Here is a 22,198-nt window from a genome sequence, read left to right as displayed (position 1 = left end):
ATTAGCAGCACCTGTGCTATTATCCCCTCTGGATATCCCCTGCTATTATTCTTGTGGAAGTAGTAAGGTTGTGGTTAATTTTCACTTCCTGCTGCTGCATTTGCAGTTTTTGTTCAATCTGCAATGATGCATTGTAAGATGTTAAAAGATGGACCCTTAGTCCCCCTCCTCGATTCAGAGGTGTTTTTTTTTTTCATTTTCATGTTAACAGCCTCCTTGACTCCCTGCTCAAATCTGAGGGCCATTTACATGAAAAGGGAAAAACTCTCTAAACGGCTGAAAATCACCATCTTACGATGATGTGATTTCAACCATTCCCCAACTTTCTGTGAGCTGTACTCATGGTCATTGGCCATTGGTCAACAACCAGTCATCAAAGACCATGGTCTTTGATGACTGGTTGTTGACCAATGGTCAGGACAATTTGCATAATAATGATGAAGAAACTGATGAAATGTTTCTTCCATTGAAAAAACGTTACGTCCAGATGAACAGAATCAACTTTTTGGGATTTCTTTACCTGGATGATTGAGCATGCATCAAGATGTAGCAACTGTCTGTTTCTCCCTGAGGAGAGCATGAGGCAAATCTGTGTGCTACAAGTGGCTGCAGTGTGTGTTTAGCTCTTGTTAGTCGTTGTACGTGCGCGTAAGGGGAGAGTGCAGGTGACTGACAGATTTGTGTAGTTTCTGCAGTGATGTGGACACTGTACCAGTCTGATGTGGTGAAGGAAGAGCTAACACATAAGCTCTTGAATTGATTTGCTTTGTCCCTTTGGCCACAAGCTCTGGGTGGTGCTTCAAAGAATGAGATTCTCTGGAGAATTAGAGCTCAGTCCCTTAGACACGTTTAAGTTTCAGGTTTCCAGAAAAAAAAAACCAGTTTCAAAATGCATGAAAAGCTGAAAGGTGCGTTTAGTTGTATTAACTAATTATTGTGGAAAGTCACTAAATATATCATAAATCACTACAATCATGCTCTCCCCTACATAAACTGCCTTTATAGGTTAAAAGTATGGGTACGGGTATAATACTGGCCCTGTATTTGGTATGGGCTCCAAAATCTTAAGTTTGGCACAGCACTGTTGCTGGGACTGCATCGACTTTCCGAGTGGGAAAGATTCAAATTCCGACTGGGAACTCGAACATTCGTACTTCCTCTGGGCGAAGATGAGTCGTGGTCCTGTTTTGTGAAGCCACAAGTGTTCGTCGGGGTCCGCCTCCTTCGATGACGTCTCCGACCCGCCGACACTCATAAGCAGAGGGCGTTAGCGCGAGACGAAAGAGTTGAATCTCCACGGCGTTTAACCAACCCCAGGAGAAGGACTAAAACTTTCCCTTATTAAACCCGGATGTGCTATGGATGAAATCACGCCACTTCCACAAAGAGAAGCTGATTTATCCAAGAGGATGCGGACTATTTGAAACCGCTGCGGCTCAGCCCGAATTCGTGAAAAAGTAAGTTTCTCAGTTGCTCAAATACTCAAGTACAGTACAGATGTTGTGTAGTGTACGCTGCCTGCACATATGAGTGAAGCTGTGGATGAGCATAATAGACTACATTAAAGTTTAATATTAACATCCGACGTTACTGATCAGCGTTAAAACCGGATGTTACTGAGTTTTACGATTTTAAGAAAGAGTAAAGCACAAATGTAAGCCTTGCATTGAAAATAAAGGCACAACCTTTTTAAGCGTCGGGAGAGCCGCCAGTTTAGTTGGAGGGCTACATTCAGCAGCGTTATGTACCTAAAATGTAAAGTCGGCTGACTGTCTGAATATACTGCATCCAGCAGTTAACGTTTCGCTAATGCTGGGCTTACACTGTGCGATTTTTTTCAGTCGCGTTATTCAGCTTCTGCTCAAACTGTACGATTGACTCGCAGGGGTTAGAAGTTCGTAGGTCACGATGCAGGTCTCACACTATACGGCCCGATGCTCGGATGCGACCCGAGTGCTCACACTGCGCGTCCATAAAAGGAAGGTTATAACATTAATTCTGTCGCTCGCTCTCCCTTTCTGTCTTTCACTCACACAGACACGCACACCACCACCATCAACTTTGCTAAGTTGCTAATGAAAAACATTGATCAGGCAGCTGGGATTGAACAGCAATGTAAATCCAACTATTTTCACGGTTGTTGTGGTCGTGATAATTTTGTGAAGCCACATCGAAAAGGCTCGGATGAGCTTGCCATAATTCTACAAGTTGTGCCTCCATCGCTTGTGTTCAGATCACACTGCTGTGCTGCGCAGTCTTTTTCGCTGACATTTGTGTTTGCGCGTGCGCAGTGTGAGAAGCTGCGGTGACACCCTCACGACCAAGCGATTGATGATCGGGAGCTGGTCGTGAGGTGTTAATCGCTTCTCGTTACCCCACGTATGCATGACGCACGATGAAGGCCAAAATCGGGCCGATCGCCAAAACGGTCGCACGACTCAAAATCGGCTCAAAATGGGCCAAAAATCGCAGTGTATGCCCAGCATAAGATCTTGTTTTAATAAGGGGAGTGTCGGACGAGCTCTAACATCTCCAGCACATCCCGAAGTGTGGACTCTGGTAGCCAGTCAATGTCTGAAAATGATGTTTTATGGTCTCCTAGCCACTCTCTGATCACTGATGGCAAACCCCTGATCATTCACTATTGCTCTGTGGAGGGAAATAAATGTTGTTCGTAAAATTACAGTAAAAATAAAATTCGTGTTTGCACAAGTTAATCCCAGCTACCTTTCTCAGGATATTAACTGCTAAAAATGCATTATTTTCTAACCTCTTCACCACAGTCACCACAGAGCAAGAACATTTGATGATTAGGTTTGCTGTGCTTTGCCATAATTATTTTTTCTATATTGACCTGATACCAAGTAAACACAGGCCGATACTCCAGGTACCGTCAAAATATAAAGGCAACTTATATACGGGAGATGAGTGTCATTCCTTCATGCATGTAGACGGTGATGTTGTGTGGAGTGGGAAGGCTTGAGTGTTCTGTAGCCTTGACATGATCACTACCAACAATACTCTTTCCCTGGTCTGTTGAATAACAGCTGGTTTAGAATTGGCTATTTACCTCTTAAGGAAGCATGTTCAGAACCTCAAATCCTACTTTATGCATACAGATTTGTTAACGTGCCTATGTGTGCTTGTGTTTTTATAATATTAAGGATCTTGATTGATACTTTATTGTTCTCACTGGGAAATTTGACTTCAGTTCTATAAATCTATGTGTCAGCTTATTTTAGGCTCTCTTTGATTCTGTTGGGTAGAGGGACAAAAGCCTTCTTTAATCCACTTAGTTTGTACTGCCACACTCTATGCCTTCTTCCTAATGGTGCCTGTGCCCAGTACAGGATGTAGGATGGATCACAAAGAATTCTGTGTTCATTTATGTACACACTGGTCAGAAACTGGTTGAAGTACTCAAACCTTAATATACTTGTGTTCAAAAGACTCTTAGTTGTGAGATAAATGCAACATTAATTAAATATATGAGGCAGCTATTTGACCTAAAATGAAGAGTGTATTGGTATTATGCGTGTGATCTTCCTGTGTTTTAATAACCTTTACCTTAAGATATGAAATTATGATCTTGCGGTATAACCGAGCTGTATACATACCTTTTGAAATAAACACACTAACTAATTAAAGATGAGTAAATTGTAATATTATTCACACAAATAAAATGGGTCAAGGATATTATTATATTATATTAGATTATACTTTGAATGCAAAAAACTGATGTAGGTCAACATGGATATACAAAGTGTATCTACTCCTAAAATATTCAACACACTCCTAATATGCATCTGTTCTGAGAGCACCATGAGACACAATGTATGAAACAAAAGCATCATTAAACCTAAGAGCAGTAAAAACTATTCAATTTGCTTTTTATTTGCATAGTGAGAGGATGGTATCATTAAAAACTGGTGGTAAGGGGGGATCCTTTGAGAATGTAAGCCACTGCCTAGTATTATTTACTAGTAAATAATTGTAAAAGTATGGGTGTTAATTTGCACCCATTCTTTTAATAAATGTTGACATCTAGCTTTGTCTTTGTTCCAATGGTTTTAGGGCCACTGGGAAATGTAGCAGGTTGTTGTGGGACCTGTTTCGCTCCGTCTCCTGGGAGCACACAATCTCTGTGTTATCAGTGTCTTGGCACTTCAGTGTGAGTGGGAGATGTACTGTGTTGAAGGACTCCTGATTCAAAAGCTCTGGTTATCAGTTGTTTTAATTCTCATAGTTTTGTTACACTTCACAGAGTTAAGGACCTCCAAATGTTGTCCGACAGAAGGAGCAAAAATACTGTGACATAAAATGTGTGCAGCAGTTGTTTTGTTTAGTAACCAATGTATGCTCTCAGTCATCCAAGTCATGGTATTTGTAAGTGCTTGAGTTAAAGGCTCCTGGACTTCTTTTGAGGTTCTTGAAAATGTTTTACCTCTTAATATAAAGGCTTCTGCAGTTCTAACAGCTGATGGTGAGTCAAAGATTGTTGCAAGAGCTTGAGAAAAAAAAAAAAGACAACTGGACTTCTTTTGAGATTCTTTAGTTCTAAAACTTGCTGAAACAACAACAGCTATGTTAAAATGCAGCCAGGAGGCGTTTTTGTCTGAAAACGCTCCATGTCCACACTAATGTTTTCAGTCGTTTTCACAGAGTTGTGCATCCACATTGAAACAGCCGAAAATGCTTACGTTGCAGTACTGCACATGCGTGAAATGCAAGACTATTCCAACTACCTAATTTCTGTCTACCATTTATTTACTTTCTGGCTCTTTGAAACATCGCGGCAAAATGTTGAGGAAAAGCAGAGAGTTTTTTAAATGGACTAACAATGAGGTGGAGTTGTTGCTGTGAGCAACGTACAAAGTTGCAAAAGCGAGTGAGAATGAAAGAATTTGAAGAAAAGCTATCTGGAGCATGTACGAACTGATATTAATCTTTAATAGGGCTGTCAAAATTGAGAGCAAACAAAACAACTGCGGTATAATGCCCTCCGGTATCTTAGTTTAATTGGTCACATGACTGCATCACATGACTAAATTGTGTCATCGTTTTCGAAAAGGCTCCGGGTCCGCTGTCCACACTGCAACGTGAAAACAGCGTTTTCAAATGTATGAGATAGCCTTTATTTGTCAGTTGCAGGTCTTTTGCCCACAACCGAGATGACAGACCTTGCCGACCGTACATACAATACACAAACATCACATTGGGGAGACAGGTCAGGCTAGGTAGCGAGGAAAAAAACATTGAAATGTGTAACACAAAAGGATAATACAAGAATGCACAGATATCAACACACCATGGCACAATAAACACAGACAAGCAACATGGGAAAGTGTTCCAGTGTGTACATCTGATCTGGGACCGCTGCAATCTTCGACTGCGCCTCCAGCTGACCCGCTGTATCCGCTTTGGAGAGGGTTTTCAAAACGCTGCACTTTCCTTGACCGAAAACGCCGTCTGTGTGGACGGAAGGCCAAAACGTAGAGAAAAAGATGCGTTTTCAAACGAAAACGCATTAGTGTGGACATGGTCTCAGTCTGCATGCCAACGATCCTTGAGCAAGCTACAAACCCCAAATTGGTCTCCAGTGGATCCAGCTGATATCTGCAGTTATCGATCATAGCTGAATGGGGCATGTTGTATCGCATGGATTAGAAACGAGCTACATAAAAACCAATCCATTTGCTATTTTAAAAATGAATGAAAATCTTAAAGTTACAAATGATAATTAATGTATTGGTACAATTAGCCCTCTGTAATAATTTAAAGATCCTCTTTTGTTTGAAGTGACAAAAGACCAGCAGTGTTCACACATTGAGGTTGAAAAAGGAAAACATTCCTTAAATAAAACGAAATAAAACCTTTTCTTTACTATTTTTAATCAGTCTAGTCCCAGACAGCTGCTGTATATGGATCAAACAAACTCAAGGTTTCTTAACATAAATGTATATTTATTATTTTAAAAGGTACTCTTCATATTTGTAGCTTTAGAAACCTGGAAAAAGCACCTCACCATCATGATGGAAAACTACAACCAAGAATCATAAGGATACCCGAAAGCCTTGGATTGAACATTATGTCCAAACACGAATAAACACTCATCTTTTTTCAAAGCATAAAAATGCATGTTGTTACAAGATGGTTTCCATTTCTATAATTGATATGTTGCTATGCTACCACATTGTACAGTCCCTCTTATCGCAGAACAGAGAACTCTTCACATCCATGGTTTTCAGGGTCTGACAACATAGCTAATGGATCCCTGAGCACTAAAGCGCTGGATCCCCTTGACCTGCAGCAAGCATTAGTAAGGGTATTAGATTTGCAGGAAGAGGCTTTTCCGGGAAAGATCTGGTGCAATTAAGAGGCATGTTTGGCCGGTGCTGTGTATTTCTAACGAGACAGTGGGCTGAAGATTTTATAGATGATATTTGAATAATAATTATATTATAGCATTGTTATTATGCTCCAAGACATAAGAACACTAATAGACTGAACTAAATTAAATAATACAATGTATTAAAATTATGAAATATAAGCAATAGCTCTATAAATACAAATACATATAAATTAATAAATACAGATATTACAGGGAATAACTGTATATGTTTAACATTTTACTGTGAACTGTAAAAATGTGTTATTTTGATCATAGAGAATGTCCAAAGGGTGTAACTACTGCACTGTGTATTAGATGGAGGGAATTGCACAGGGAGATGGCCACAAGTAGGAATGATTTCATTTGTCGTTCACTGGTGCATTTGGGTAATCTTAGTCTTTCACTGAACGTGCTCCTGTGAGTAGCTGGCACGTCACGGAGTGGGTCTTTATCTTGGACAACAACCGCTTCTCCGACAGCACCTTAAGGGTGTCCAGCTCCATCCCGGTTATATTACTAGCATTGCGGATTAGTTTGAGTCTGATCTGCAACCTTCAACCTGCTGCCCCAGCATGCAACAATTAAGCCCCTTTTTTATTAGTACAGGGGTAGGCAACCTTTCTGATGATGAGTGCCATCTAAAATTTCCTCAGAAGTCAATGTGCCATATGATTGCATTAGCAATAAATTTAATAACGCTATATATTAACAGTTACACACTATATAGAACCACTTTATAGAATTATATTTGTTTGCAGATGTTGGCAGCTATCAGCGAATAGTTATCAGCTATTTTGAAACAAAAAAAAGACAGCAAATGGACTGTACAACAGAAAATGCAAATGCTATTTATGATCCCCTCACAACAATGATAAGAAAAATAAGGCAATATGGCATGTTGGTTAAAACAGGGATACACATGTTACTGTGATCTCTGGTCTCCCACTCAGAGACACAGGTCTCAGAGTGTCCAGTATTCAGACGGCTACCTGAGGACAGTCTTCGTGTGAGAGAAAATCTGCTCACACAGATATGTAGAGCCAAATATAGTCAGTAAAGCCTCTGCAATGTTCTGAAGACAGTTAAACTTATTTTTAGCCAATTACAAACTGAATCTGGTAGTTGGGGTTGTTAGATGCTGTCATTAAAAAGTGGCATAAATTTCTTTTTTTAATGCACATTCTCAGATTAATTAACTGCGTGTCGTGCCCAGGGCTGGACTGGGACAAAAATCGGCCCGGGCGTTTTGACTACAGAGCGGCCCACCAGGTATTAAAGCCATAAAGCCTTTGAATGAAAACCGATGCTGTTGTGACAGTGATGTACGCCGTCTTGTTGGTATATGTATGATTTCTATACATGCTACATCAGATGAAAACTTTGGTTGTAAGATTCAGATAATTATTTAATAAAAGCTAGACATTTTAAATAAGAATAAGAAAGAAAAGTATTTATTTGTGCCCCCCCTTTCCCTGTTAATGCCCTACCTGGCAAAACTTTGCTAGACCCGCCCCTGCACAGTTAGCAGCTGTCAGCTACACAGAAAAGCATGCTTTTCTGTGTAGCCCTCCTCCAGGCTTGGTGTTATTTGTCTCTCAGAAACGGTTCATAACTTCCCTTCAACTCATTCATGTCAAATTAATATTAAATAAATTCTAACAACAGCTGATCAAGCTTAAACGTGCTGCTGTTGTTTAGCACGACATCCGCCAGTTTCCTCTTTCTGGCGCAAAGTGGGCGATAAACAAACAAGAGAGAAAAGCCGATCAGCTGATCATTGATCAGTTTCATGATTGATGTAGCAACAGGAGAAGGAGGGGGAGAGAATGAGAGAAGAGGCAGCTGTGCAGCGTAAACTCCAGCTTTGTGTCTTTTTCCATTGTAGCTGAAGTCCGGGACAAACTGTGTTCCTTTTCAGCTCAATACGAAACGCGTAATATTTTCTCTGAATACAAGACAATTCCGTTTTTTATGGGACGGTTGGCAACTCCACTAACCTTATGAATAAAATAAAGTTCACTATCAGTAACATCATAGCACCCACCCAGCTGTATATAAACTCCGTCATGCTAGCTAGCACGCAGTACGAGTTATTGTAACTGACTGTGAAAAGTCAGCACAATGAAAATAAACTCCACCTAAACTTGGTTTATATCTGACCCAGATAGACTGCAGGTCATAACTTCTTACCTGAAGTTCAGTTCACCTGACACTCGGACCGGCGGCCGCCTCGGGTCTCTCCTCCGGCCTCCCCTTTCCCTCATCCACCTGCTGGCCTCTGTGGAAGCTCCGCCGTAGCCACCACCAAACAACTGAGTTATTTTAACACATCGACCAGCATCTGGCCAATCCACCACCTCTCATTGTTTATACCGTTACAAAAAATCGGCCCATAAAAACGAAAAAATCACCCGGTATGTCCAGCTATGGTCGTGCCATCAGTTTACCCTTCACGTGACAGCCACAGCTAAAATGTGATGTCATCAGACTGCATGTGACCGATTGGCTGGTCAGTAGCATCACTTGATGAGTCGTGAGAAGGTCTCGTGCACGAAAATCAATACCGCCATTTTTGAAACCCAGCAACGGGGAAATGGTTGCAAAAAACAGCATGTTCCCCAAGGGTTCATGTTAGAGTCAAATTGTTGAATGTTGTCATTGTGTTTCTTAAATTTGTAAAGTCTTGGTTCAAGCAGTAGGATCAAAGACATTCCTTTGTCTCTGACCACCTCTCCAGCCAATTTGGTGCTGGGGGAGGCTTAGGGAGGTTTTATTGTAGATATATCCTATTTGAAAGATCTGTTTCTTGCAGTGTTGCCAACTCCTCAGTAAGGAAAATCGCTATTGGCTGTCCTAAAAGTCGTTAGAAGTCGCTAAATGACGTCATCGCCTAATTTGCATAATTGGTCATGCTAATCTAATTGTAACCTATGTTGTTGGAGAGAGAAATAACATCGTGGAAGAGACATAAAGTGAGTAAAAAACGTCCTAAATGCATTTAGAGTTTATTTAGAACTACAAATTAAATGTCTTTTAGCAATTATTGTTTTTTTTTAATGTCACAATTCCAACCCTGCTCCTTTACCCGGGCTTGGACCGGCAAAAGTGACTCGAAATAGGCACTCTGGTGGAGTTACTTTGTGTGTGTGTGTGTGTGTGTGTGTGTGTGTGTTTATAAGTAGTTTTAAACCTTGTGATCCACAAAACAGCATAAGAGTAAAAGAAGAACTGACTGCATTACAGCACCCGCTGCTTGTTGAGAGTAAAAGCGATACGCGCTTTCACGTCAGACGTCTTCCGTTCTCGTAAAGTATAATCAAACTTTTGAGCGTTTGAGCCGCTTAGGCGCCGTGTTTCCTGCCAGGTAAATGACGCTCAGCAATGTGGTGACGTCATTCGGGGCGACTGGAATCGATAAGGGAATCGTTTGCAAAAATGGCAAACAATTCCAAGGAATTGAAACAGTGGGAACCGGTTCTCAACAAGAACCGGTTTTCGATACCCATCCCTACTCTTACCCCACTTTTCTTAGACAGTTCTTTTTTTGTTTTACCACACCAAAACTCAACCTTGGTTCATTGCCTGTTATGTCCTTTTCTGACAGTTCCTCTTTTTACCTAGGGATGGGCATCGTTTAGGTTTTATCCGATACCTGTGCCAAACCGGTACTTTTGAAACAGTGCCGGTGCTTAAAGAATGGAGAACACAAACTTTGTCCAAAAACCTCTTATGTTTTTATTTTTAGCAGTCTCTTTTTTCTGCAAAATGATAACCAAGTTAGCCTTTTCTGTCGATACAACATACCTTCTTTGGTTGGAACCGGTGCTTAAACAATGGAAAACACAAACTTTGTCCTAAAACCTCTCATGTTTAGCTGTTGTGTTTTTTGGTTTTTTTTGTTTTTTTTTTGTAAAACGATAACAGTGTTAGCCTTTTCTGCAGCTATAGGGCATATATGGTATCACTCTATCAAACAAGAAGACAGCCGCATGTAACTACGACGGTGTTTGCTAGTTCACCTTACATGCATTAATTTAATAACGTGGTTGGCCTACTCAATATAAATTACACACGGACAACATTAAGCTACTGACCCAGAACGGCTGCTGCTGCTTCCACATCCGTCATCATTTCTGCTACACTGGCAGGGCTACGGGCCAGGACTCTACTCTTCGGGTTCTTGGGGGATGTTGCTAACTCCGGGTCCGATAACAGGCGCCACACCCGCAGTAGATGTGCTTGGTGTGAGGTCTTGCAGCAAGCTATCAAATGAGTTTGCACCTTTTGCTGTGAAGTACAGCCAGACTTTTGACCGCTTCGCCTTGTGCATTTTTAATCTGTAGCTCTGCTCTAAAAGAACATACGTACCTGGGCCCGCCTACTATCCTTGGAAAGGTAAAAATGATTGGCTAGAATCAAAAGTGTATGACATCTCAAGAAAAAATAAAAAAGCACCGAAATGTGTGCTGCTTTTCAGTCTACCGTTTATGTCAGAACCAGTGTCATAATGGCACCGGATACTGGTACTAGAGCAGGGCGATATGACCAAAAATATTTATCACGATATACATTTGAAAATTTGCGATAACGATATAACTGACGATATAATTGACACTAGACAAAATACTTTACAACTCCACAATTTTATTAGTGCAAAAAAAAAAACCATCAATGTATTTTCACTTAAACAAGCAGCTGTTTTTTGCATTAAAGTTATATAAAAATTTAACAGTGCAAATGCAAATTCCTTGCTGACAGTTTAACCAAAAGGCATTTCCAGTGGAAATTGGCTGGCATATCCTCAGCATAACCATGTATAATATCCACAAAACTTTAAAAAGAGGTTATATACACACACAATACGGTAATATTATGTTGAAGCACAGTACGTATCACTCCGCGAGGCTCCTGCCTACGGTAGCCGTAATGCTCCGACAATCCAACAAGTGGTGCGGGTTCGTGGCTTAGCAAAGTCGTACTGAAACATTTGACAGATTTTCGAGCGCCATCTACCACATAAAATCGTTTCGAGGTCAGTAAACACAACCAGAATTCAAACATAAGGCACACGGGATTATAAGAGGCACTGTCGATTTTCATAAAAATCAAAGGATTGATTTTAAGTGTGCCGTATTTTCCAAACAACACGGTAATAACGACGGTCCGCTAGCATGCTCTACCAAAAATAGTGCTTTGTTGTGCATCTGACGGGCGAAAGCTAAACCAGTCCCACACCACTGAAGTTGCAGCATTTTTACAAACCAATTCTGGTTCATCCGTTTCATTCAACGATCCGCTTTCGGCCTTGTCATTCTCCGTCGCCACCGTGCCTTTTTCGCCATGTGCGCCACGATATTTCATTTTCTTGTCGTTGCCCAACATTATACCGGTATTACCGTGAACGGTATGATATGGCCCAGCCCTAACTGGTACCCATCCCTATTTTTACTACACTAAAACGTCTTACTTGGGTAACAATGGACAGTCTGGGCTGGGACAATGCAGTCTGTGTAGAAAGTTATGTAGTCTGTGATGCACTCAGTAAACCGATGTTTGATGTTCTAACCAGAGTGTCTCCCAGTCTGTTCTGCTAAGGCCTTCTCCAACCACCTCCTAATACTCCTAGTGGTCATACTAGGAGTCTGTCTGACCTACCCAGTGGGGTTATGGAGGAGAAATTGTATGCATCCTTGACCAGGCTTAGCATACAGCATACTTGCCAACCTTGAGACCTCAGAATTAGGGAGATATTCGAAGGAGGGGGGTATACATATACTTCCGGAAGTGAGCAACTGTGTAATGGGACGGTCTAGCCTTCAGAATTACGTCACTAGCTCTCTCGTTGGAGTGAAACTCTGCTGTCTGTTCCTTGCTATCTAAAATATAACCGGATGCTGGTGTAAATTTTCGACCATCCCACACTTCTGTTTAATCAGTTTTCTGTTTGAAGTTTATTCAGGTGTGTGGAAACCCTCCCGAGGGATTAATAAAGTTTTATTTAATCTAATCTAATAACTTTAATCTCAGCCAAACCGATTTACTCACGAACAAATTAAACACTGAAAAACGCCAAACAATAACATTTTTACATTATCTAAGTGACTTATATATCATGTTTAACCTGAGTAGTGAAAGACCGCGGGGGTTTGAAAAGGATGTGCCGGGAGTTTGCTGTTCTCGCCGGTGCTGATATTTGAAGTTTACACAGCTCGCCTGAACTCTCCTGAAAATATGTTAAGTTTATTTTGTGATCCAGAAAGAGTAACAAGTGTAATATTAAAACTAAGTAGCTGCAGTAGTAGTAGTAGCCATTGCTGGAAACTGGAATTGGCTGGGCCAATCTGGGATATGGTTTTTTTTTCAATTTTGTTGTCCGGGTGGAAAATCGGGAGATTTTCGGGAGAACGGTGGCTCCGGGAGATTTTCGGGAGGGGCACTGAAATTTGGGATTCTCCCGGAAAAATTGGGAGGGTTGGCATGTATGGCATACAGTAGGTCAACAGAGGGAGAAATGTAAACGGCCACTTTAAGGGGAAAAAAATTTATTTGGTGTATTTTTTGCAGCTTTAAACCATATGCTATAGCTTCCTTATTCTTTGCTGGAATTGTCTAGAAACTAGGTTATGCCCTTCTCAATGTCTACATGTAGACGGGTCTGGCAGACTCCCATGTGCACTTGAATATTCTCAAGGATAATGCACTGGTCCAGCATTCTGCGGCCAGAATGAAAACTGTATTCCTCCTATATTTGGGTTTCCATTAATGTACAAACTGTCTTTTCCAGTATAGACCTTCCTGGAGAGGCTGAGGAGTGTCTTTCTCCCTTATAGTTGGGGGACTGAAGGGTGTACTCCACCTTAAAAATGGGGACTACCACCCTAGTCGGACAATCCAAAGGCAGATCTTCATGTGACATTGCAGAGGCTTGTCAGCCAAGACAGCCTTGCAAAAACCGGAACTTTCAGAAGCTCAGACTGAATATCATGTACCCTGGGGTCCCAGCTAGCAGGTTGTTTAATTACTTCAATAACCTTGCGCCCAGTGATGTGAGCTGTTTCCCTCATTCCCAGACGCTCCTTGCTCTACAGAAGGGGTGTAAGTGGGATTAGGGAGGTCCACGAGGTATTCCTTCTCCCGGCCGACTATGTCCTCACTTGAAGTCAGCAGCACCTGTCCCGATTCTTTCATGTTGGGTTGAAAACAAAAAACCAATACTCCAGAGAAGTCCAGTCAAAACAATGATTTATTGATTACACGTACGCGGGAGATGTCTACAGCGTCACTCACTGCAGGGATCTCAACTAGGAAGCACACATCACACTGTTTTGTATAACAAAGTTCAGCCTCTTCATGCGTAAGCAGCTATCATAACATGCATCAGTTGCAGTTAGTGACAGTTAGGTACATTTCCTTTATTGACTCTCTTGACTTCTATAACACTTAACAAACTGTCTCCGTCGTCTCACACTGCAGGAGTTTCCTGTTATGTTCTCTTCAAACTCGTCTCCAAAACATCCTGAGTACATCCTGTACTAACCTTGCTGAGCAGTCGCGCATGCAAGTTGCAAGGAATATGTCTCTTACCTCTGACCTAGAAATTAGTCTAATTGTTATCTGTGTCTGTAAGCGTGTTTTCATTGACCTTTCTGCTCATATATTGTGAGAGTCACCTCTCACAATATATAAGTACTTATTTAATATAAGCTTTCACAACATGCCACTAATAAAAGCCACTCACCTGACAGGTTACCAGAATTGCTTCAAGGTGGTCCAAAAGGGTTATGAATTCAAACTCAAGGCTGTCAGTCACGCAGTAGAAGTTGGGAACAGAGCAGCTGTGAAATCTGTCTGTCTTTGTTATTACGCTCCGCATCTTTTAGTTTACATTTTGACTGCACAATTGTGAGCTTTTTGTTATGCACAAAAACAACATTGTTTTCTTTTATTTATGGAGCATTATTATTTAATAAATGCTGACAATTTATTTTTGAGTAATTTCTTCATGTACATCTACGCTGTATGTTAATAAAAGTGCCTGTGTGACATCTGGGACACAGCTTTGACTAAGAACTCTCTTTTTGTTCTTACCTTATGGCTTTAAAAAAAATATATCGGGATATATATCGTATATCGCCATCCAGCTAAAAAATATCAAGATATGAATTTTGGGTCATATCGCCCAGTCCTAATACCCAGTCACCATGTTTATTCAAGTTGAAATACTTAACATCAGATGGATTAAACTGTATAACATTATTTAAATGCCCTCAGCAGAATTGTGACATACTTTGAGATTATAAATACATTTTTGAGATCTAGAGTAGCTGTTGATGTGAGCATCAGATAGAGCTGGTAATGCGTTATCTTCAAACTAATGTAGTTTTCCTTAAAATGCCTTAATTTCAACTCATGTTTGGGTTTCATTTTAAAGGCTTTTTTTTTTTTTAAAGGTTGGAAGAAAACTTGTTTGTGCAGAAAGCCATGTTTGCACAAACAACTATCCTGTTTATTTATTGTACTTCTGGTCAATGCTTCTATTGCTGATAATTGGTTAGAGACGTTTTTTTCTTCTTCTAGCTTTCAATGGCCAGTTATGGAAGAGGGCGTGTATTTAAATCATTAAGTACAGTAAATATGGGTTCTGGTGCAGTTTTGTAATTTAAATTTATTTACTGCCGTTAATATATTTATTTATTTATTTATTTATTTTTGTTATTGTATGTATTTATTTATTTATTTATTTTTATCCTTTTTTCAGGATCATTCCCATTTGAACCCACTACAAACCTTAACGGAGGAAGAAGATGCAGTCCTGCGCATTGATGAATGGACAACACCAGCAGATTAGACAAGCCTCTCAGCCCTCGCAAGCTGCTCCTTATCATGCCCATGATGGAACAAGAAATCTGCAATCTTGGACTCCAAATCAAACCATTCACTATCAAGCAAGAAACCTAGGAGTGCAAAATGTACACGCTGAACATTTCCCTTTGCACAATGGAGCTTATTCTAACAGACAAATGTCAAATTTGCAGACTTCTGCAGGAACTTATCAGGAGGTTTCTTCTCAGCAGAATGGTGGAGGCAATAAAAATAGTTATTTTTCTGGTATGTTATTTAACTATATTCAAAATGTATCAGCTAATAAGCAAAGTGGAAACCCATCTTTGCCAGCATCTGGATTTCAGATTCCCACTCTGCAAGACTGTGATCAGAATTCATCAACTCAGAGTCCACCTAACCAGATGAACTCAAACACTACATATCCCCAGCAAGGCATGTCCACTCATTGGAAAGAGTCACTGGTTGTTAATGAGAGACAAATGATTGGAACACAGGATAGAACTGTGACTAATATCCAGCATGTCAGTGTTCAGCAGGGCATGCAACAGAATGTGAATGGAGACTTGACAAAACCCATTTCAGCGTACACTACACCAACTACCTCATTTCCACCTGAACGTGGTTTATGTACCAGCACTATGATGTCTGGCTCTGAGCAGACTGTGTACCTTGTTCCGAACAATCAGGTTCAAAGACAAAGCGGCACTCAGCATGGATTCTCTCCTGTCAACTCACAGAGTTACAATATGGGAACCTCTCAGACTTCAGGAAACAATAACATTGCAACATATCCACCATCAAGTGCACAGAATTCTTACTTTTCCAGCACCAGCCACAAAACTCAGCAACACTCGGCTCAGCACCAATTAAGAAACAACAATGGGATCAAGACTGCCACCTACAGTAACTCAAATTTTTATAAAAAGTATGAAAATATCAATCACTCTGCAGAAATGAGAGGGCGTCAGATAAAAACTTATAAACAACAGAAAGTGATCAGGCACTCATTAAGTGCAGATAGTTTAAATAATTCATGCACTCCTGGGTATGATGGTTGTCCTCCTCCTCCACCGTACAGCTATTCAAATCACAGACAGCAGCAGTATGTCAGAACGACCACAATGGTCTCGTCTAATCAATCTAATATTCAACCTGGGACTTCGGCTACCCCTAAAAATTATAGTAACTTGAATTCCATCAAGTTATTACCCGGCCATTCTGGACAGTCTTTACCTCAAAGCACTCGAAATGTAATGTCAAGAACACAGCACGCTGTAAGTACACCCCATCAGCAAACCTGTGTACCTAACGGTTTCCACAAATCTGCTGCAGGAAATGAAAGAAGCCCAAGTAAGGAAATTCATCCTAAAAAGAACTGTAGCTTAATTGAATTGTTGCTTGGTTCATCCCCGCCGCCGGAATCCGTTGACAGCAAGACACAATCATCAGTAGCAAGCAGTTTTGAGACGCTGCCATCAGTCCAGTTAAATGACAGCTCCATTCACTCATCATCTGGAAATTCCGGCACCAAAGCTATTGCTGTTGTACAACCACTGCCATCACTGGAAGGTCAGCTTCACAATGACCATGCTTCTTGTGATTCCACAGCAGGAGACTCTTTAAACAACCTTAAGGAAACTTTTGTTTTAGATACCACAGCAATTAACAAAACGCTGCCATCTTCAGAGTCAGGGACACAAAACACAGGGAAACAACCTGAACTGGATGTTAATGTTCAAAATTCAATTCCATCCCAAGAATCAGTATGCCAAAATTCTCCTGAAGACCAAAGTGGGATCCAGACACTTTCAACATCACCCGTTTCTGATCTTTCCGCACTCCCAACATCCCCATGGACATTATTGGCACTAACGAAGTTGATAAAAGATGCAGAAAAGAATCAGAAAGAGCTCAGCGATTTGAAAGAATTACACACTGCACAAAAAATTATAGACCTGTTTTGGGAGGGAAAACTTGAAACATTGCAAATGTACTCATGCAAGGTAGGCTTTCTCAAGGTTTTAGAAGTTAAAGAATTCTGCCAAAAATATTTCACAGCCCACTCTGTTGTACTGTTGCAGGTAGATGGCAATTTTGAGGAGCAAATGGAAAGCTACCATGTCCTCAAAGACAACGAAGTATTTTCAGAATCGCCTTACAAATCATCATGGTTAAATCTAAATGAGCAGTTGGATGAAATAGACAAAGAATTTGGTTTCCCATTGTCTCTGAAACATCACACTTCATTGCTTGAGAGTGATGGCCAGAAAGATCAGATGCACATCAACAACAGTGATCCTGCAATTATGAGCAAAGTGCCAAGCAAGATCTTGCCATCAACACATTTTGAACCCGTTGATTCAAATGAAGGAAAAGAAGCCACCACACTCAAACCCCCCTCAATTCAAACTCCCTCCCCTAATCAGACAGATGGTGCCAGTGACCCATGTTTGTCCCTGAAAATCCAAGTTATGCCTCCAGAAGAAGCCAGACGTTACCATGAGCAAATGGAAAATGAGATGCCACAAAGTATGGATGCAGAGAGGGTCGTAAGTAGTTCCACGGAGAGTGAGACACCTGATAATACAGAGTCCACATCGTGGGAATCAAAATTGGAAACTGTGGAAATTGGCATAAGTCAGTCGCTTTGCTGTCTTACAAAGCTGTTGGAAATGACTATAGGATCAAGTACATCTTGTGATTGTAAATGCCAAAGCCAGAAAGAACAAAAGTTTGGAAAAGGGTTAAAAAAGACCAGTGATAATAGCGAAACAGTTGTACTAAAGCACAATAACCAGTTTGGGAAGGATCCAGTAAAGGACAAGGAGAACACTGATGATCAAGTTGTGACATTTAGTGGTCCTGAGCTTTGCAGCTTTCTTGGTCAAACCATAGATTTGACTGAAGTTGATGACCAACCTCAATCGCCTTCTGAACAAAATTCTAAGAACCACTCCAAAATAGCCAATACCAGTCATTCAAGTATTATATTTCTAAGTGATGAAGATGAAGATCTCTCCAGTGGTGAAAATGAAATTCTTAGCCAGAAGACAGATCTTGCCATAAAGATGTCTGAACCTTACGATAAGTGTGGACAAGAACAACCAAAGTCTACAGCATCGAGTCTGTCAGGTGCCTCAGTCAGTACTAACAAAGCTGAAACTGAAAAATTCTGCAGCACTGAGACTGAGATTGCCATCCAGATCCTGGATCATGGCAGGAGTTGTGAAGAAGCTTTAAATGTGCCAGTGTCACCTTTGGAAACCAAAGAGCAATCTCAAATCTGTGCTGAAGGTGACTTTAAAGTATCTGTCAAGCATAAAAAAATCAAAAGAAAACACAAGAGACTCGAATGGGATGATGAATTTGGTCCACCCCAAAAGGAATCAAAGAAATGCAACTCACCTGTTGATCTTAATTTAGAAAATGCCCTTGATGATGTTTCAAAATGTGAAAAGGAGCCTGCTGTTGAAGCTGAAGCTCTCAATATAGACTCAAAAAGAACTGCAGAACTGGTGCTGTTTGGCTCAGCTCAACAAGACAAGTGTGCTTTAACTGGCAGCAGAAAAACCCATTCCCGTTTTGTAAAGGGTGCATCTAAGGCAGCACACCTGAGGCCTCCAGAAGTTCTTACTGTCAATCTCAACCCTTTGAGTAGCAAGTCCAGTGACATGGTGTACAACAGGAATTATTCAGTAAAACAGCTAATTCATGACAAATGGTGGAGAAGTTTTCAACCGACTAAAGCTAGTCACAAAAAAAAACTTAAACACCGTTCTTACTCTGTTGCCGGGGGTATCTTGATGAAACGAGATGAAACTAAGGAATCCCGGAGTCTGAAGACGCTTGGAGAGGAGAAGAAGGATATCACCGCTGATAATAAGAGATGTTCCTCTAAAAGTGAAAGCCAAAATGTCAAACCTTGCCAGGAGCACATAGTCTTGAGGTTCAGTGTTCTACCCAGTAACTTTGACCTCAAAGATGGATCCAGTGGCAGGAAGCAATCCACCAATCCCGTTTCAGGTAAATACCATAGATAGAGGGGGTACCGTTATTCTAATATTGCCCACAATAAAGTTGATTGGCTATTTATTATTATTATTATTATTATTATTATTATTATTATTATTATTATTATTATCATCATCTATTGAAAACAATGGATCACAGAAGGCAGATTTTTGGTTTATTTTGGTAAAAATCGTGATCTCCAGATGGTGCAGACCCATTCTTTTTGGTAAAGATCCAAATTTATGAAGCTAAAAGTTCCAAAGCACCAATCATCTACTAAAAATATTTATTCTTTAAAAATTTAAAATTTCAATGCTTTATTGTAATTCACGTATAACGCCTCACTGTTTTTGTTTTTTATTGCATGTTAGAAGGGTGATTGGCAAATATATTGTTGGAGTGTCTACATAAAGCAGGGACATTCAACATAAATTGACCCAGAAAAGACTAATGACATCTCTGCTCCTCGATGGGTCATAGTTGGAGTGGGATACTGGTGTCTTGCAGATTAGAGTGGTGGTAAACATGGAAACTGGAAAGTACTGTTTGTTTTTTCTTTTTCTTGAGGTCACGAGGGGAGGAAAGTTTTAAATGGTTCTATAGAGCTGTGTTATTACTTTGACCTTTGACTGAATGGCACAATGCATTAAATATGTAAAATTTGAATTTTCTCAAATTGAATGAATGCATTAGACAAATTAAAAAATATGTAACAAAATTTATTTTAAGGAATTTTTGAATCTGTCTTTCCAGAAGAGCCAGAGAAAGAGCAGAGCGCTGCTACTGCTGCCACAAAACCAAAAGGTAGCGACTACATCTGAAGCATACATCAGTTCTTATTCTGCCTTTTTTAAAATGTTATTAATTAGGCTGTTTTTGTCTAATGGTTATTAATTACATCATAGGTAAATGGAGTTCGAGTCTGCAGAAGAATCGACCTCGACCTATTCCCAAGACCTTCAGTCTCTTCCACGAGTATCAGAAGAAATACAAGGAGCGCTCTCACTCAAAAGATTAATAATGTGAAAGATGTCTCTTCTCAGGGAATACTTTTTTTTTTTTTTTTTTTTCCCATTTAAGACATTTAGTACAAAGATTCTGACTAAAATTATGCCTTTGTGTTTTTTCTGCTGTGTATATACAAGCAATACATTAAGGCTGTGTAACCTTTTGTTGTTTACATGCCTGTAAAAAGCGTTACAGTCATGGAGCAGGTGTAGTTACTGACTTGTGGGATGTGGGAACTTGGCAGCCTTTACAAATTTGTTCAAGTGATGACATTCTGTCCGTCATTGATTATTATTGTGTCACTGCTCCTCGTCGGTTCACCACTGTACTCGTGACAGAGATGAAAGGAATACATGGTATTTGCTGTCGGTGCAGTTCTGTTTAATGAGCTGAGAAGCTCTGAAGATGCATGACACTGCATAGTTTGTCTTGTGTCTGTGCATCAGAGACTGCATGCAGACTTTAGATAGTAAGTCCACATGTTTAGAGCCATGTTCAAATTAACAAGTGATATCCATAAAAGGGGGTGTAAGTCTAAAATCTTTTTTTTTTTTTTTTTTTTTTTTTTTTTTGACAAAAAACTTGACTTGTAACATTTGCATTGTGAGGTTTTTTTTTTTTACTGTTTTTCTACACTTTCAGTATTTGTATTTTAACCTTTTTTTTTTTTTTTTTAAATTGTTTCTACTATTAAATTATCCATTTTTTAATGTGGTTTTGTCTTTGTCTAAACTAATAGTAGGTATTATAGTAGATTGTTAAACAGTTGTTTAGCATTAAAGGGAAATGGCGTAGTTCCTGGAAATAATCTGAAACAAACCCAAATTACAGGAAGTTGAAATGGCCATTAACAGTTTTATTCTGCTCCTTGCAACGATCCTCTTTGTTGATCTTATTGTATTGTTTGATATCAAATCAAAAATGTTTATGCACGTTTTTTATTTTATAGCAGTTTTCTGGAAATTACCCCATATGGAAAAGAAATAGTAAAAACTTAAACAAGAAACATACAAGTTTCATTTATATAATTTTTCAAGGGATCTTATATCTGTTTTCACTCTTGTATGCTTTTCATACAAGTTTCACACAAGACAGATACAAACTTTATAAGATTTATATATATCTTTTCCATATGGGACCCTAGGCATCTGTCAGATGTTAATAACAGATGTGGCCCTGTTCAAACAACATCCAATTTGGGCTTGTTGGAACTCACTCCCTTAACTAAAATACAATTGCAAAATACTCTTAAGTTTCATGTTGAGATTCATATCCTTTTTAGATGCATCGCTCCAACACCACCAGGTAATCGCCCTTATACTGCTGACATGTTGCTACTTGAGAAACTAACCCTCCTTATCTGTGTAAATTCCCCTATACTTCACCAAACTACCAGCTACATTCAGCTCACTTGCTGATCAGCCAGTATGCGTGAAACAAGCTGTTGCACACACACACGTGCCTGCAGGACTTTCTATGTAGCTATGTCACTTTTTTAAGTCACCTGATCAAATATAAACGTAATTTCAAAAAATGTTTTCTAAAATATCTATAAAGCGGAGGAAAGTCAAACTGATGCATTTTTGCTTACTGAACACAGTCATGTTTCATTCACACTGACATAAGGTTACTTTAAAAATACTGAAATTACTGCTCAGAATCAAATGTGGTTATTATTTTTTTAGATATGATATGGTGACCTCAGTGAGATCTTTGATTCGCCAGAGATAAAATTTTATTATGTGCCAGCCATGAACATTCATTTTGTCTAAGCTTGAAAACCTATCTTTAACAAGGGTTAGTTTATTACTTTATGTAAAAACACATTTGAATATATTATCAGTTGATCCACCTGTCCCACCTATGCACCATACACCCTTCACAGTTTGCCAGTCCACTGCAACACTCATACATAGAGACAATCATTCAAAGTTACATCCACAC

General features: G+C 39.9%; 1 protein-coding gene across 2 annotated transcripts; it reads left to right on the top strand.

Moving 5' to 3' along the window:
* The first annotated feature begins 1,254 nt into the window (after window positions 1-1,254).
* amn1 (antagonist of mitotic exit network 1 homolog (S. cerevisiae)) lies at window positions 1,255-20,905 on the top strand. Of its 2 annotated transcripts, XM_084932895.1 has the most exons (5): window positions 1,255-1,457; window positions 15,150-17,238; window positions 17,317-19,258; window positions 20,000-20,050; window positions 20,152-20,905. In XM_084932895.1, the coding sequence occupies exons 2-5, from the start codon at window positions 15,196-15,198 to the stop codon at window positions 20,262-20,264; spliced, it is 4,149 nt and encodes a 1,382-aa protein (XP_084789021.1). In that variant the 5' UTR covers window positions 1,255-1,457; window positions 15,150-15,195; the 3' UTR covers window positions 20,265-20,905. The 2 variants fall into 2 exon arrangements, with proteins under 2 accessions (XP_084789021.1, XP_084789020.1); XM_084932894.1 differs by having other exon boundaries at window positions 15,150-19,258.
* Window positions 20,906-22,198: the final 1,293 nt, after the last annotated feature.

The sequence above is a fragment of the Perissodus microlepis genome, chromosome 7 (assembly GCF_051167445.1).
Source record: "Perissodus microlepis isolate ML-2025 ecotype Zambia chromosome 7, ASM5116744v1, whole genome shotgun sequence".
Taxonomy (NCBI): Eukaryota; Metazoa; Chordata; class Actinopteri; order Cichliformes; family Cichlidae; genus Perissodus; species Perissodus microlepis.
Note: the sequence above shows the minus strand (reverse complement) of the source record. Positions and strands in the feature narration are given on the sequence as shown.

Excerpts from the sequence above, each read along its gene's own strand:
- amn1 (XM_084932894.1), top strand. The coding sequence starts at position 15,196 with ATGCAGTCCTGCGCATTGATGAATGGACAACACCAGCAGATTAGACAA. Across the intron at positions 19,259-19,999 it reads ATCCACCAATCCCGTTTCAG|AAGAGCCAGAGAAAGAGCAG; the intron begins GTAAATACCATA and ends CTGTCTTTCCAG. Across the intron at positions 20,051-20,151 it reads TGCTGCCACAAAACCAAAAG|GTAAATGGAGTTCGAGTCTG; the intron begins GTAGCGACTACA and ends ATTACATCATAG.